Consider the following 18,136-nt stretch of genomic DNA (forward strand, 5'->3'; position numbering starts at 1 on the left):
GGATTAAAAACCCTTCAAGGTAAGACAGTAACTTTCCCGTATCCTATAAAATAAACTACCATCATAACAATGAGTGCAGCGACTTATTAGAGTTATGAACTCATGGATAGTTGTGAATTGAGCCAAGGAAGCTGGTTTATTCAGATAAATTGCAGGCATTCATAAAGAAAGAAACCCATGCTCTGAGATATAACATGGTAACCAAGCTGTCTTGGCTTCCTTTCAATGTCTGAATCTCCCTTTTTGGTGTTTGATCTTTCTGTGGGTTGTTACAGGATCTCTTCTCTTACTCTAAGCTGCATGGTTTCACCTTTTACCACTACTTCTGTCATCAGTTTCTTTATGAAAAACCAACTGATGGAAACATAAAAGGTGTGAAATTTTTTTTAGTACTTCTTCCTTTAAATGTGTACTCATACCGTGTTTCCCCGAAAATAAGATCTAGCCGGACCATCAGCTATAATGCTTCTTTTGGAGCAAAAATTAATATAAGACTGGGCCTTATATTGCATTATATAAGGCCCAGTCTTATGTTATAGTAAAATAAGACCGGGTCTTATATTAAGTTTTGCTCCAAAAGACACATTAGAGCTGATGATCCGGCTAGGTCTTATTTTCGGGGAAACACGGTATGTAACTTGGCATTTAAAAAGAACACTAGTAAGAATTTTTTTTTAAATTACTCTCTAAAACTGTGAATGATCGGCTGCTACCAAAACTGAGAGCAATATGTTGTCTTCTCATAGATTGGGCACAGTTATTTATATCATGTCAGCCAAGAATGAGGCCGTTATTTACTCCATATGGCCCTTTCCTGTGTCATTAAAATTAATTCCAGCCATGGCCCTCCATGAAAAACACTTTTAAATGACCACTCAGTAAGGAGTAGGAGGAAAGAAACCACTTCTCGTGTTTAGGAGGACAGTCCCACAATCAGTATCCATCAAAGTCAGGCCCAATACTGGAAAGTGAGCAACTATATTTTGCTTCAAGTGGGAAAGCACTCTTGATTTTGGACTGCATGGTGTCCAGACATACCTGAGAATATGCCCAGGTGTTGGGGGAAGGTGATCCCTCACCACTCAGAACACCCAGGAGGAGACTCCAAAATAAAGATGAATGAGCCATTCCTTAGAACTGTATTAGCAATCAAATTAGGTGTTTCTGTCTATTCATTCACCATTTTTAAAATTTTATTTTCATGTTTTGGTCCTGCTATTGTGGACACTTAATAAGGAAAGCATTACATGCTTACACTTGTGCCAGAGCGGTAAAGGAGGAATTCTCTCGTATCATGGTGATGACATAGTTGATTAGTGAGAGATCCCCAAGAGGGAGAAAATGCAGGGTTACCTGCTGCAGCCACTCTTCCTTATATTGAGACAAGCTAGGTAATTCCTTCATTCACTTGTAATTTTAAAATATTGCAAAAATTGGTTAGATGTGAACAACTAAATACTAGAGATTATTTTTATCATCTTGGTTATTAGCAGGCATTTCATAACAGTCTAGCTTAAGGGTCAGCAAACATTTTCTGTAAAGGTCCAGATAGTGAATATTTTCAGCTTTATGGACCACACTATCTCTGTCACAACTACTAAAATTTGCTATTGTACCGTATTTCCCCCAAAATAAGACCTAGCCAGACCATCAGCTCTAATGCATCTTTTGGAGCAAAAATTAATATAAGACACGGTCTTATTTTGCTAATAAGACCCGGTCATAATATAATATAATATATAATATAATACCGAGTATTATATTATATTATACCGGGTCTTATATTAATTTTTGCTCCAAAAGACGCATTAGAGTTGATGGTCCGACTAGGTCTTATTTTCAGGGAAACAGGGTAGTGTGCAAGCAGCCATTGACACTATATACATATTTAGACAAAGCTGTGTTCCAATGAAACTTTTTTTTTGGACACTGAAGTTTGAATTTCATGTAATTTTCAAGTCATTAAAAATGATTCTTCTTTTGATTTGTTATCTACAATTTAAAAATGTAAAAACCATTATTATTAGTTCGCAGGCTGTACAAAAACAGGGAATGGGCCAGATTTGGCCCATGAGCCATTGCTTGCTGACTCCTAAACTAGCTCAACTTGAAAGTATCATACTTGTGTCTTTTTGCCTAAGGCTTGAGGAAATGAGAATGAATGGCTCTTTACCCTTCCAAAGGGATTTATATCCAAACATTTTTATTAAAAAGAAAATGTTATGTTTGAGATCCGATGCCAGTCCTTAGCCTCTTTTCTTCTTTTGGTCTCCTCTAAGCCCAACAACTAAGCTCCCCAATAGGAGAGCAAATGCCTAAGCTCTCCAATAGGCAAATGCCTAAGCTCCCCAATAGGAAGAAGTACTTTCCATGAAGCTCTCCAAACAGAAACCAATGAAAACAATATTTGCTTCTCTGGACGATCTGGGGGGAATGTGTGTGTATATCAGGAACTATGCCAAGTGCTGAGACACAATGATAAACAGTCAGATCTCGCAGACTCAAGGGCTTATAGTCTATCTTGGAACATCAGGGAAAGATTCCTGGAGGACATGCCACGAAGAAGAAATGCCAAGTCCAAAGGGAATCTTGTGGCTTTCCTCCATCTGGAACATATGGCCTCTAAAGTCATTGTAGTAGGTGAAGGGAGTTATGTCTTCCTTGAAGTACTTGATTCTCTTGAATTCTGTGAAATCTCACATTCCTAGTTTTTATTCTACCTAACTGGCCAATTCTTGGTCTCTTTTGCTAGCCAACCTCAATCCCTAAGGCTTTACACTGGGCCCCCTTCTTTATCAGGTGACCTCATCCAATCCCATGGCTCTAAAACTGGATGGATAGATGGATGGATGGATGGATGGATGGATGGATGGATGGATGGATGGATGGATGGATAGGTAGATACAGAGATGTAATATTTAGTTTCAGTCCTGAACTCAATCCAGAACTTCAGATTTGTGTTTCAATCACCTATTCCATATCTATACTTAGATGTCAACAGACATCCCAAACCTCACATAGCTTAAAAAAACTTTTAATTTTTCTCCAAAGCAAAATATTTACAAAATACTTCTGTTCCACTCTTTTCCCTCTCAGTAAATGACCTACCATCTTTCTAGTTACCCAAGTCAAAAATTGAGAAGTTACCCTCAAATGTTGCTTTTCTCCCATTTCCCCATGTCAGCAATTGACTCTGTCTCCTAAACATATTCAAAATCTATTCATTCATTCCATGGCCACTATGATTATGATAGTTTTAGCTACTTTCTCATTACAAAGCATAACAACAAAATGAACACTATGAACACTTATGAACCTACAATTCAACTTAAATACTATAAAATTACCAATATATCCTTACCCCGGTATGCCTCCCCAGAAGTAACTACTATCCTGGATTGTATGTTTATGAATCTCATACTTATATCATAGTTTTCTGAAAAGTATATATCTCTAAACAATGACTAGTTTTGCTCATGTTTGAACTTAAAATTATATCCTACATGCAATCTTTTGCAACTCACGTTTTTTCCCCATCAGTGCTCTACAGCACTCTAACCCAATGCCTCCTTTGATTTTAGTATGGATGAAGCATTCCTGTTTCTATGAAGAAAAAAGCTCACCTTTCACTTGTGATCTGGATGTTAAAAGGTTATGTTTCTAAAAAAAAAAAAATTGGTGGAGGGAGTATTCAGCTATGTCAAATGCTGCTTAGAAGACCAGTGCAATAAGAACAGAGAAGTGGCCATTAGCTTTGGCAACACAGAGTTCATTGCCAAACAGAAGCAGTGTCAGTAGAGTGATGGGCACAAAATCTCAGTCGGTATGGGTTGAGAGTGAGTGTGACGTGAGGGAATAAAGACTGGTAACAGTTAACAATTATTCAAGAAGTTCTGTGAAGGGGACGAGCTTCAGAGCAGTAGCTGCACCAGGATGTAATATTAGGAAATTTTTTGTCTCTTTGTTTTTGTTTTTAGGATCAGAAATAATATAGTATGTTTGCAAGGCAATGATAAGGGCCCAGTAGAAAGGGGAGAAATTAACGATACAGGAAAAGTGGGAGAGAGGCCTTTGATAAAGCGAGAGGATGGGATCCAGAGCTCAGGTTACAGGACTGAACTTTGATGGAAGTAGAGATGCTTCATCCACAGTAAAATCCGTGGGGGTATTGCGTTAGGGATGGAGAAGTTTGTAAGTTTTCATGGTGGAAAGATGAGGGAATCCCTGCCTGATTGCTTCCTTTTGCTCAGTGAAGTGTGAGGCAGAGGCGTCAGTTGAGAGAAACAGATCATTGAATGTGGGTGGGTGGGTGGAGTAACTAACAGGACAGCCTTTGGGAAGGAACACCCATGTGGATGATGAACCACCAAGAATAGTGACAGAAAGAGGTGAAAAGAAAGCAAGAACCAAGTGTTAAAAAGCCATCAAAGAGTCAGGAGGGGGGAAGTCTATATGATAACATCTGAAGGTGAGAACCCTACCATGAAAAACTTGTTTAATGAAGTAGGTGTTTGAAAGATTTGTTTGAATTGGATTGTTTGAAACTAGATTTTAGATAAATATATCACAACCTAAAGAGTAGACATTAAGGAACAAAGACAGTGAAGGATGACTTACCTCTCTCTTGCCCTACTGAGAGCATGCCTTGGACCAAAAAATTTTGTGCGTCTCATTGAGTCCACTACCTAAAACCACTCAAGGAAAATATGCCTTTTCCATATTTACTTTTTTATTAAATTCTCCAATTTCATTGTTTTTGGAGATCTTTATTGTTCTCTTCACTACCTGCTAAAACCTCTGCAGAGATGGCTTCCCACCCCGATTCAGCGGCTCTCGTCCACACCCCTTTCACGACCTTGGCTTCAGATACGGCTGTTAATCGCAGAAGCAACAACACATGGCTCGGTTCTGATTTGTTTGCTGCACACATTGTTTCACAGAATCCTAGAATCTTGGGATTTTAGAGTTGAAAGAATTCCTGAAGTCATTTAGGCCAATCTTTTGCTTAACTTAGGATCTTTTATTTTTGTTTATTTTTTATTGGTGACTCTAGTTATCCCTACAATATTTCCCTTTTCATAGGAGGTAGTTTCATCTCAGGAGAGCTGACTTCCGTTTTCTCAATATTTGTGTATTTAATCACTTGTACCCACTTGTTTTGTAATCCAAAAAAACTTGGACAAATTGGCCTACGACTTTCCTTTCCTCACCTGCCTATAATAGTTGTATCTGTCTTTTGCTAAATGACACTGTGGTTAGAACTTTAAGTGATTTTGTGGTAGCTAAGTGCCAAAGATTATCTTTAATATGAGCCCTTACATTGTTTTAAGCAGCAGTGGTTTGACACCCTTGGTCATGAATAGTTACACTTTGAAACGCATGCAGATTCAATTAATCTCTCTCCCATAGCAGCTTACACTGCAAGAGAGCACCATTAAAATTTCAGTTTCACTTGTAATGTCTCCTTTGAAGAGAGTATGATTCTAAAATTCAATTCTTAGCTCTGTAATAATATGGTAGGTTGTAGATCTTTCATGAGGCAATGAGTGTTCCCTTTAAATTTCTTACCAATATGTAATTAACTGAAGACATTTAGCTCAGTGGAACAAGTCCACTGGCTTTCACACTGAGCACACCCAAGTTTCCATGTCCTGCTTATGTGTCAATGTCTGGATTACCTAGTTTTGTGAAGTGTTCAGATCTTTGATCAACATAGTGAACTGTAGTGGAAGAACAGGGTCTTTGGAGGCAGTTAGATCTGGGCTCAGCTCTCAGTTTTGCCATTTACCAGCTATACGTCGTTTGTAAATAATTTAGACTTTGTCAGCTGTAAAATAGGTGCAATCACACACCCCTGCAGTGTGTGAGGATTAAGTGAGATAAAGTATATAAAGCATCCAAATATTACCTGGCATATAATAAGTGGTTAATGAATGTCAGGTTCCCTTTCCTTCTGTGGCCTGTGCTTTTTTCCTTTTTTTGCATCTGGACTAGCAGAAAAGTCCTGGATTGATTCTTGTGTCACTCTTCATAGTCCTGAAGGATCGAGAGCATTTTCAGATGTTTTATGTAGGTGTGTCTTACCTCTAACTCCTCACTGCAAGGGTAAATAGTACCACTGGTGGAAGAGAAGGGGGTAGAAAAGAAGTGAATATTTAGAGAAAACAAAAGAAAAGAGGATACAAGAGGCAGGAAGAGGAAGTGACAAGGAAGAGAATAGAACACTAATAATACCTAATGTGGAATGCAAATTTTACAGAGAAATCATAAGCTTTCTCAGAGCCAGGCAACTGCATGGTACAGAGTGAAGACCACAGACTATGCAAATAAACAGACCTGTGTTCAAAGCCCAGCTTCTCTGATTATGAGTTCTGGGATCTTGAACAATTCCTTTACTTCTCAGCACTTCAATTTTCAAATGAAGAAAACAACAGGTAAATTTACTGAGTGTTTACTATGTGTCAGCACTCTGCTATTCATTTAAATACTCGCAACAGTCTGAGGTACAGAATTATGATCTTCAGTTGACAGATTGAAGATCAGAGAACACTGGCTTAAAGACGTGGTTAATATTTATTCAAAATCACAGAGATGGAATTTGCTCATAGATGGTCTGGCTCTGGAGCTCACACTTTAACCACTGCACTCAAGCTATGTATGTCACGGCAGTGAGGAGGACAGGAGACTTAACTGTGAATGGGCCCACGTGGGACCTGCCCATAGAATGTGCTGGTACATGCGCTTCTTTCCTTTCTGTCCTCCTCTCCTGGCTGCTTGTCTTCTGTTATCCATGTGGGACTTAATTTTCTGGAAGTTTCCATCAGGTTAAATGGAATTTGCTACTCCAGAAGCCTTACCTTAAATATATTCTGTCACTGTTAAACAAGTTTGGTTGGGGCAATTAAAGCCCGTTTTCAGGGATTGCTTCTATTGATTCCACCCCTGGCTATAAATGAAAACAAATCTGATAATGGGAGAAATAAAACAACTACCACCACCACCACCATGTTTCCCCGAAAATAAGACCTAGCCAGACAGTCAGCTCTAATGCGTCTTTTGGAGCAAAAATTAATATAAGACCCGATCTTATATAAGACGATGTCTTATATAATATAATATAATATAATATAATATAATATAATATAATATAATATAATATAATAATATAATATAATATAATATAATATAATACTGGGTCTTACATTAATTTTTGCTCCAAAAGACGCATTAGAGCTGATTGTCCGGCTAGGTCTTATTTTCGGGGAAACACAGTACTACTACTACAACTACTACTACTACTGCTAGTACTACTACTACCACACACACACACACACACACACACACACACACACACACAGGTTGATTATTCAGTTTCAAGTATGTTTGATTGACTTTCTCAAATTAGGTCATATTTGACTGTTGTCTTAAAGATTGGTGGTTATTTTCTCTATCAGGTCATCCTGTGTTTTAGCATCAAGTAGATAATATTGCCTGCTTTGTTCATTCATCATTTAACCAAGAGTTACTGGGAGCCTATTATATTCTAAGCACTGTGCTAGGTAGGAGAAATATTAAGATGCATGAGATGGGCCTTCCTTTCAAGTAGATCATTGTCTAATGATCATAAAACCAAATGATTATACAACATAAGGTCAGGAATGGAGATGAACACAAAGTTTATATTTTGTACTTTTACAGGATCAAAAAATGTTTTCCATGTCATTTATGTCTTTATTTTTAGCTGAGAATTCTTTCTTCATTCCAATAAAAAAGAAATAACTACATATACTATCTTTGAGTTATTTTATTAATACATGTTTTAAGAGTGAGTTAGGAATCTAATTTTCTCATCATCACTTTTTTTAAAATTGTTTTTAGGTAACTGTGCTTTCTATGGCCAAAGATATACAAGTTCATTGATTAACAAAAAAAAATACTGGGGCACAAAGAAAATGGAAATTATCTTATAATCTTACTCTCCCAGAATCATGTATTAAATAACCCCTGGACTTTTAAAGGTTTCATATTGTTTATATATATGAAAATATGTTTTCTCCCTTTCAAAATAGAGCCTACCGGGATATTAGATGTCTGGTACATGAAACAGAACATTGACTACAATAGACAACAGATTTCTCTTTACTGGAAGGTAAGTTGTCAGTGTCAACTTAAAATTCAGGAAAATTATTTATTTGTTTTTGTTTGTTTTATTTTGTTTTTATTGAGATGTAATTGGCATGTAAAGAGAGCTAGATATTTGAAAAATATGTTTCAAGGACAGAAAAAGACCTTTTATTTCCGTAGTGGCTTTCATATGAGGCTTCAGAGACTTTTTCAGAGCTCATTTCCTCAGCCATATAATCATGATACTTGATTCAGTATCAATTACTTTTGCCAGATAAGGGTGAGAGCTCTGAGTGCGTTCCTTCCTCCACACAATCACATCTTTTCTTCATCCACTTCTTCATCTTTTCCTCATCAAAGTCCCTTCCCATCCCCAAGTATGTCCACCCTCTGACACCATCTCTTCTGACTCTTGTCCCCTCTCTACCCACCCCCTCTCTCCTACATACAATGTGCCCCAGCAACCATGCCACCTGACTTACTCAGTTTTGGGGAAATTAAAGATGGGAAATCTGCAGGTGTGGATATTTAGGAATATATTTTCCATAGTCATTGAAAATTGAGAGGGTGGACAGAAAGCTGCCCTACCTCAGGAACACAAATAATAGTAGAAAATAATACAAATAGGAACGGAAAGCTGCTTTTCCTCGGGAATAGTAGTAAAACAATAGTAAATTAAACAACCTTTCCGACAACAGTGCAGCCTAATGTGATTACAGGATGTGAAAGTTTCACAAAGTGCTGAAAACAGGCACTGTTGTTTCCTTTAATCCTTAAAAAACCCTGCGAGGCAGGTACTGGATCTCCCCACTTAAATACAAAACCTGAGGGTCAGAGAGAAGAAATTGTTCCCCAAAATCACTCAGCTACTAAGTGCAGAGCTGGGACTGAAACGTGATCCAGAACTCTTTCTTCTACCCCTTGACTCATCTTTGTTGAAAGAAAATACGATTTGAATTGAGCTACTGACTGGCATACTCAAAATAAGAGCTTTTCAGGTGAGCTCTACTCCTCTGTATTTCCTTTGTTCCCCCAAACCTCTCACTACACCCCTTCCAGTTACGGGGAAATAAACAGTTTAGGAATTATAAAGCTGATAAGCACAAAACCAGAAGAGTCAGACTTATAAAGTCCTCTGATGGAGTTAGCGTGATAGGTTGTTTTTTGTTTTTTTCTATATATATTTTAATTTATTGGGGTGACAATTGTTAGTAAAATGACATAGATTTCAGGTGTACAATTCTGTATCACATCATCTATAAATTACATTGTGTGTTCACCACCATTTTTTTAATTTTTATTATTTTTGTTTATGCGTAATAGGTTTTGATAGTTGCAGTCTTCTTCAGATTTAAGAAATGAGCTCTTTCTCCCTCTTTTCCTTCCTCTCTCTTACCGACAAAATGTCTGGTATAAGAGGAGAGACTGCAGCGTGGTGAGTCATAATCAAGCTCTTTACTTTGAAACTAAAACGTCAGCTTAAAATTTATTTTAAAACAAAGCCATTTTTAATAGCAAGACAATTCTCAAAGCAAGAAATTGAGAGCAGTCATATGTATGACTATTATAGAAGAACCCAGCTCAATTCTTGGCTATCGGTTTTCATTTTCGCAAGTAAGCAACTGGTTAAAACCAAAATTCCTTCTCCCATAAAGATTCTTCCTCCCCAAATGTCCTCAACAGAGATCTGAAAAGATAAGCTGTTTTAGCCCCATTTTACTCCTCTCTACTCCAGGGTTTGTCTCTGTAGAATGAGGTTCATGATACGAGTGCCTGTGTCACTGACAAGACTTTTGTGCAGATCTATAAATGAGAGGACACAAACTTAGAAAAATCCCTGGTCCCACCAAAGAACAACTGACTGGTACTACATCATGCATTGTTACCCTAACAGGGAAAATTACACACCCGGTGTCGTGCCTGGGTGCTTCTCACTGTAACAGAGAGAGTTTAGAACAGGTGTGATCATGGTACTCATGAAACAAGTATCAGAGCGAAGTCAGAATAAGCCGTTAGCCACAGGCAAGGCTCAGCACATGTGCATATGCAAATTCTTCTCTGCTTCTCATTTTGATCTTGTCCAGAATCCTGACACATCTTAGGTTCTAAAATGAGGTTTTGGAATTCAAAGGGACTTTAATCCTCTTCTAGTTCACCTTTCTGCTCATAAACATTGTATCTGCTCCAGCCAGGACAGACAGATGTCTCTGCTGGGATCCTCTTAAAATAGAATTCCACTTCGTAGGCAGTCCATGCCAGAATCGGCATCTCTTATTGTTAGAAAACCTTTCCTTCTGTGGAGTCAGAATTGTGGATGCTTTGGACTGGGACTGGCTTGAATAAGACACCCAAAATGTCAATACTATAAGCTTCTATAACTGGACACCAGATAGTAGCCAGGACAGAGCACCTTTAAAACCTTCAGTGACTGTCCAGCCTGAGAGGCTCCGTAAGGAACGTTGGATCTGGTCCTCAGCTTTGCAAGTCTGTTACAGGATGAAGTCCTTTATGCCCAAATCCTGGGCTTCTTCAGTGGCTCCAAATAGGCCACTCACCTGTGAGTGGGAATAAAACACCAACCAGAGTTCCTGAGATGAGCAGACCTGCTTTGGACCACAGAATCACAGACCTCTAGAGCCAAAGGGAATTTAAGCAGTACTCAGTCCCACCACCATTTTACAAACATGGAAACAAGTCTGGCGAGGGGAAGTGATTTCTAATGGGAGGATTTGGGGTCAGAGGGTGCTTGCTCATTTCTGAGAGCCTTTCCCGGGCAGAAATCATTGGCCCTTCTGTTTGGAACCACTCCTGTCCCACTAGTACAAACGGGGCTTCCTCGGGCCACTCTCAGGCAGGCTTGGGAATTTGCCAGGGTGGTGGCATGACACAAGGGACTCATCTAAATGTCAGACTAGAAAAAAACGCTGCAGTCAGATTAGGTGCTTTGTGGTGGGACCCAGGTCAGACCTCATTGAGGAAAGGAAGCAAAGATATACGTGTGGTGGGTTTTTTGTGTTTGTTCTTTTTTTAACTGTGATTAATACTGGGAAAACCAATGAGGGGACACCCCGACACTGCAGAGGGGAATTTCAGGTCTTAGCCCCAAAGGAAGCCCCAAGTAAAACCCCATTATCCTGTGAACAAAGTGAGAGCACGTTTCTCTTGCAGTTGGGGAAACCTTTCATTTTTGCAGGATGTTTACATTAGAGGAGAACAACCAGGAGCTGAATGGGCACAGCCCCTGTGTGGGGGGGTAAGCGTGTGAGTGTGGGTATGTGTGAGTGTATATGTAAGTGATGTGTGTGCATGTACATGCGTGTTGTATATGTGTGGATACAAAGGGTATGTGTGAATATGTGTGTGAGATTTATATGTGTGAGGGATATGAGTGAGTGTGGGTATGTATATATAAATACATGTGTGAGTGTATGTATGTGAATGTCTTGGTCCATTCGGGCTGCTATAACAAAACACTACAAACTGGATGGATTATAAACAGCAGAAATCTATTTTGTGAAGTTTTGGAGGCTGGAAGTCCAAGATAAGGGTGCCCGCATGTTCTGGTGAAGGGCCCCTTCTGGGCTGCAGACTTCTTGTTATATCTTCATATGGTGGAAGGGGCTAGGGAGCCCTTTTATAAGAACACAAATTCTATTCATGAGGGCTCCACTCTCATGAGCTAATCACCTCCCAGAGGCCCCACCTCCTAATACCATCACACTGGGCATTAGGATTCCAAAATGTGAATCTTGGGGACACAAATATTCAGACTATAGCAGTGAGTGAGTGTGAGCGTGCAGAAGATGGGTAAAGGGGCATTTGTGGGTACAAGTGTGCAAATATCAGTGTGTGTCTGCATGAATGTGAGAGTGTGAGTGTATGAGAGTGAAAGAGACCTGTGCTTTGTTGTACTGGTTCCCACATAATTACTCATTTTCCTACACCTTGGTTTCTCCCAATAGCTCCATTTCCTCAAAAATATCCTGTATTATTTTTTTACCATAGTTATTTTTAAGAGGAAAAAATACTTTCTATGTTGAAGCCAAAAAGTACAACCTAATCCATGAAATACAATAAAAATACTTGGGTATTGTTAAAACAACAAATGCACTAACAAGTAGAAAGTGTTGCTCTGTCACAAACAACCTGTTTTGTGTGACAGCCCTTCACAGGAGGCTTTTATTAATAGCAATCCTGTCCCTCAGATTCCCTCCATTACCTCCTTCTGTGCAAAGTTTCATCCTGTTTCCTTTGCTTTGATTAGCATTTCAATCCATGAGTTCAGTACACTTTCCTTCCAGTTAATACAACATATATCCTTTAAGAAGAAAATCACCTTGGATGGATGGATGGATGGAAGGATGGATGGATGGATGGATGGATGGATGGATGGATGGATGGATAGATGATAAATACATAATGTATGAAAAGATATGACAATGGGCAAAGCCACATTAACCTTTCTAGTTTCCTCTGTTAATTTCTTCAGAGTCCTCTCACTGTCTTGATCATAGCAAGTCAAACTTTCAGAAATTGTGGTTCAGGCTATGGGTCTGGAAGAGAAATAGCTGTGTAAATAAAGCTGAATTTGTCCATTCCTTCATTCAAGCAAACAAATATACTGAAGCCACTCGTTAGTATGCCAGGGATGTAGAAGTGAACAAGACAAATCCAGTCCTCACGTCCTTGAACTCACAGTACAGCAGGACAGGAACAGGAGTGGGCACTCAGGCATTAAGGGGGGGTTCAAGATTCAGCTGGAGGGATGATGATGGTCAGGCTTACCCAGTAGAGCCAGGCAATGGGAGAGGCGTAAGAGACGACCTCTCGGAAGACAATACTACAGCTGAGTCCAGAAGAACAGGTGAGCCAGGAATAGGGTGGGAGCATGTTTGGCAGGAGACTCTCTGGGGTCTATGGTTTCCGCATGTACAGATCACGGCAGTGAAGCACCATCCCATAGAAATATAATGCAAACCACAAATGCAAGCCACATGGGCAAATTAAAATTTTCTCATAGCCACATTGAAAAAAAAAATAAACAGGTGTAATTATTTTTAAAAGATATTTTATTTAACCCAAATATATTTGCAATGGTTTCAATTCAACCTGTAATGGGGATTTTGAAATTATTAATGAGTTGTTTTCCATTCTTTTTTCCTACTAAGTCTTTGAAAAATGGGGTGTCTACTAAGCATCAGCCCAGCACAGTGGCTGAGTGTTCGCCCTCCAGCTAGCGGCACATCTCAGTTCTGAGAGGCCACACTTCCAGGGCTCCGCGGCCTCCTGTGGCTAGTAGCTCCCTACTGTGATGGACAGCACAGCTCTTAGGCTTTGGCAAGCAGCACAGAAGAGAGGTAGGGAAGCTCTCGGTTGCAAAAGTGGGGAAAAGATGTAGTATTTTTTTTATTAATTTGTTAAATGAAGTAACCCATTTTAATAAACAGCTACCCTCAAACCACGGAGGGTCAGAAGAAAGAGAAAATAACAGGCCCCATACACCGGCCTCAGAAAGACTTCTGGACTGTAGGTTGCTTCGTCAGCACATTTACTTTGTCCGTTTCTCCCTATATTTCTCTATGTCATTTGAAGAATATTCCAACCAATATCACAGGGCACTGAAGGGATGAATTCTTTGGCCTCTTCATTGAAAGAGATTCAGTAAAAGTAGACAGTATTATTTGTAACCTGATTTATATTGATGTAGGACAAAAGCCTATTGTGAATCCCCAGGGAACACTGGCTGCCAGGAACCCGAGGCCCTTGTATAATTATAGGAGGTATCTAATCTCAGAATCAATATTTAAGTACAAAAGTAGCAGATGGCAAGATTTCAATAGTTTTATTCCAGTATTCACCTCTATGTCCTTCCCTTTCCCGAACCTTGTCCTACCACAGGCTGGCACAGCGTTTCAGAAGACAGTTTCAGAAAGAACGGGTTGCTTTTTTCCTTGCCTACTAGTCACACACATTATACCAACTATAATGGAGGGATTTCTGGCTGGATAGCAGAATGGGATCAATGACAAAGATAAGAGGGTAGGTAGCAGAGAATTCACAGAAGACCGAAAACAGGTGGAAGAGGAGTTAAAGTTTTGCTCTTACAAAAGTTTCCATGATTTTGCTGTTTTTCTAGCTGTAAAACAAGATAGAAATTATGCGTGAGGTATGACTATCAATTAATCAGTTCAGTGAAGCAAAACACCTGGGAAATGTCTACAAAGTGCTAGCATGATAGCAGTTAAGAGTGCATTCTCTAGATAGAGCTAAGCAACCTGTGTTCAAGTTCCAGTTTTACCACTTAATGGCTGTTTGTTCTGAGCAAGGTGCTTAACCTCTCTGTGCCTTATTTACCTCTTGAGTAAAGTGCAGATAATAATAGTATATACCACATGAGTTTATTGTTAAGATTAACGAGAGAATTGTGAAAAGTGTCTGGTAAGCCACTGTTAGGAGATAAACATTGTGCGTGACACAGGGTGCAAAGGTGAGCTGATAGGCTAGTGGGACGACAGATACATAGATAGATAGATCATTTCAACACAGTGATTTTTAAAACTTCCAGATAAGGGTTGTCTTTTGAGTCACTCCTTCACTTGAACTGGGGTTGCTGAAGGCAGTCATGAGTTCTGAAATCAAGGTACCCAGTCTTTAACCCACAAATTATATGTACTTTGTAATCAACTGTATGACACTGGCGAGCTCCATATAGAACTGTGGCATACGCCGAGTCAAGACTGACAGAAGAGGCATATGAGTATGATGGGAAAAGTGCCAATTAGGATGATTTTTATATTAGAGTGAGAGAAGGGAACTCACCCAGGGTCTTAATATCTGTCACGCACCAAGCGCTCTGTGAAACAGTTTACTTCCATTAGCCCATGGGATTCTCCAACAAGCCTATGCCATACATAGAATTATCCTCATTTTATCCTTAGGAAATCGGGCCTCAGAGGAGTAAAATAATTTGCCCAAGGTCACACAGCTGCTATGTGGTGGAGCAGGAAAGCAAAGGATCTGTTCTTTCCCCCTCCAAAAAAAGGTCTTCACAGACAAAGCTGTGACTAATAAGTGTTCAAGTTCTCCAGCTTTCCAAGGGGTCTTGATTATAGATAGACTCTTCTTTGATATAGGCTAAACTCTGACAGGTTTTGTTTTTGTTTTCATCAAGGGAATTTCAGAAGTAAAATATTACTTTATGACAAGTACAGTAGTTTCTTTAAAGTTTTAGGAAGATAATTTATCAATTCACAGAAACACCATCCCTCCAATCTGCAATGTATTTTAAAACAAAACAAAAAACAGTGGCCCTGAATTCTGACATGTGTTAGATTTTGTCCTATCGTGGATGACATTCACAAAGTTATTTTTGATGCTGAAAGCCTTTTCAGGCAGCAGAACTCTTATAGTAGGTTGATATGGGAGCTGTTCACTCTTTGCTTCTCAGACAAACCTAAGCCAGAAAGCCTAAATTTACTTATTTAAATCATTTCCCACAGGACAGAGCAGAAAGAAAACTGAAGGAGAGAGGCAATAGGAAAGCTTTTCCTTTTTAGCATACTCTTACCAATAGAAGTGGGTGACAGTGACAGTAGGAATGCTGGCTTGAGACCAGCCTCAGCACTGCCCAAGAAGCTACAAAAAGTACTACCAGGTCTTTAAGAGATAATCCCAATGATGCCAGAAACAGTCCTGACATCTCCTTCCTCTCTCACATCCACCAGGGGGCGCACTAAAATCTCACATTACTTTTCTGTAGAGACTGCTTGGGTCAGTTTCTTAACCTCTCCAAGCTTCAGCACCCTCATTAGAATGGGGAGTTATAAAAACTAAATGTAACAATGGTTGTAAAGCTCCTGACTCATGGTATGGCCCAATGAAGGATAATTTCTCCCTTATCACCCACCCACATAAACACTGGAGTAAAAATAAGTTCATCTGGAAAGACCCAACTGGCTCCTCAGGTCACCGACTTCTGGGTTCACAGCTTGTCTCCTTGTGACTCAGGGCCTGTTGTCTCTGGAAAAAAAGAATTCTGCATCTCCACCTTCCCCAAATTGCTCATGTCACATCTGCTGTTGATGCTCCACGTCAGAATGTACCACAGCCTCACAATAAGAGAAGCTCCTTTGCAACTTTGGGCCAGAAGAGTGACTGGAGACCCCAACTATGAAACATGGTGACTCAGACGTACCAGTTCATTGTCTCAGACTCACCAGTATAAGGAGCAGAGGGGTCACTAGTTTAGAAGTCAGGAGCCCTGGATTCCACTCTCACCTCCTTCATGTATCCCTTGAGTGCCCTTAAGCAAGTCACTTCAGGCTCTAGTTCTTAGTTTCCCCATTGATAAAATGAAATGTTTGATTAATTGTTAATCTGGAGCATTGCTTCAGGTTCTGCTGTTCTGTGGTGATTATTCCATTCCGTCAGAGCCAAGTGTGATCCGGGGGTGATGGATTACATACATTATTGGCAAACTTTATACTGTTACTATTTTTTAAAACCAAACAAATTATTTTGTTTTCAGTTGCTTCCGTTGCTATGAGCCCAGTTGGATAAATACCTGTCTTCCTATCGTCTTATTGAATTTTTTTGTTCCATGGACCCTGTTGGCCAAGTTAGGCTCATTTTTGAATTTGGTTAAGGAGATCAATTACCTGAGAGAGGTTAACCTTCATCCCAAAGGTTGAGCTTGACATTGTATACAAGCATATCTCACAGGACACCATGTTTATTTGTCTAACTACCTCAACCCGACCCTTACCTTCTCACTGACATTTTCAACTCTAAAATATTGGATATGGAAGGGAAAATGCAAAGGTATGGATCGAGGCTCGTCGCTACCATCTGGGACCCTTCACTCATCTTTCAGATCCACACCTCTGTTTACTGTGATCAGCTAGATTTCCACTGCAGTGACTAGGCAAGGTCACTGGATCCAAGAAGACTTGACATTTCCCCCCTTCTTTCAGCACTCTACTATAGGATTGAATGAGATTGCTGAGGTGTCTATGAAGGGTGATAATAAAAGCTGATGTGCAAGGCGTTTTTTCCAATAAGGGCTGTTTTCTTAGTTGTCAGAGCGGGACTGAAGCCTTGTGGGTCCCTGGCAAGAATGCGGAGCTTGGTGAATTCAGTTAACTCTAGAGGCTGCATTAGGGTGGGGGTGCATAGAGTGGGGGTGGGATAATAGTCCTACCTCTGGACCTCCAGAGGAGACAGGTAGGAAGAACAGAGGGACAGATAGCTGAGGAAATGGTCTTCCTTAGCCAGCGTTTGTTCTAATTTATCTCATTTTTTTCCTCCTATGACAAAGGGCCTGTTTATTATCAACGGTGTAGAAAACCGCAATGTCAGAAGTATTCTTTTATTTTAATTCACACAACAGGCTTATGAAATCAGCTGTGATGGACATTTGAAATGCTAATTTTCTCGGTCCTTGCCAGTATACAAAGATGTCGTCTAGGGAAAGGATGACTGTACGCAAAAGAGCCCTCAGCAACATGACACTCGCCTGGTGCATTGACCACGGTTCAAGATCTGGTCTTGGGCCTTATGAATCCAGAGAGGCACTTAGACAGGACCTGCATTAATCAAGCTCTCAGAGACTAAAATATAATAAAAAGCTGGGTGTTCATAGATTAATTTATAGTGAAAAATACAGCTGTTGTGCCAACCAGAAGGCTTGAGTCAGCAGATAAGAACATTCTCTCTCAGTATGCTAATTACTTTGGAAGCCAAATTATAATCAGAAGAGTAATTTATTCACTTAAAGTGAAAAATACAAATTTCAAGTGAACCAGATGTTCATGTTAGCTCAGTCTCTTCTGACAAATAAATTACATAGGAAGCCAAATTATTAGAAGATTGCTTAGGGAGTAGGGAATCAGAGACAGGGGTAGTTGCCAATCCCAAGGTATGTCTTTCTGCAGCTTGAGGCCACCCCGCACCCCATGTAAAGAACAGCCTTGCTAAGAGAACTATAATGCCTGAGACTGGTGAGCTAAGCCTT

General features: G+C 39.7%; 1 protein-coding gene across 1 annotated transcript in view; it reads left to right on the forward strand.

Moving 5' to 3' along the window:
• The window catches only part of IL12RB2 (interleukin 12 receptor subunit beta 2), a 69,939-nt gene that overhangs the window by 23,065 nt on the left and 28,738 nt on the right, over nucleotides 1-18,136 (forward strand). The window contains exon 9 of the mRNA XM_033115328.1: nucleotides 8,070-8,149. Coding sequence (XP_032971219.1) covers nucleotides 8,070-8,149 — 80 coding nt within the window. The remainder of the gene's footprint in view (nucleotides 1-8,069; nucleotides 8,150-18,136) is intronic.

This window comes from Rhinolophus ferrumequinum, chromosome 9 (genome assembly GCF_004115265.2).
Source record: "Rhinolophus ferrumequinum isolate MPI-CBG mRhiFer1 chromosome 9, mRhiFer1_v1.p, whole genome shotgun sequence".
In the NCBI taxonomy this organism is placed as follows: Eukaryota; Metazoa; Chordata; class Mammalia; order Chiroptera; family Rhinolophidae; genus Rhinolophus; species Rhinolophus ferrumequinum.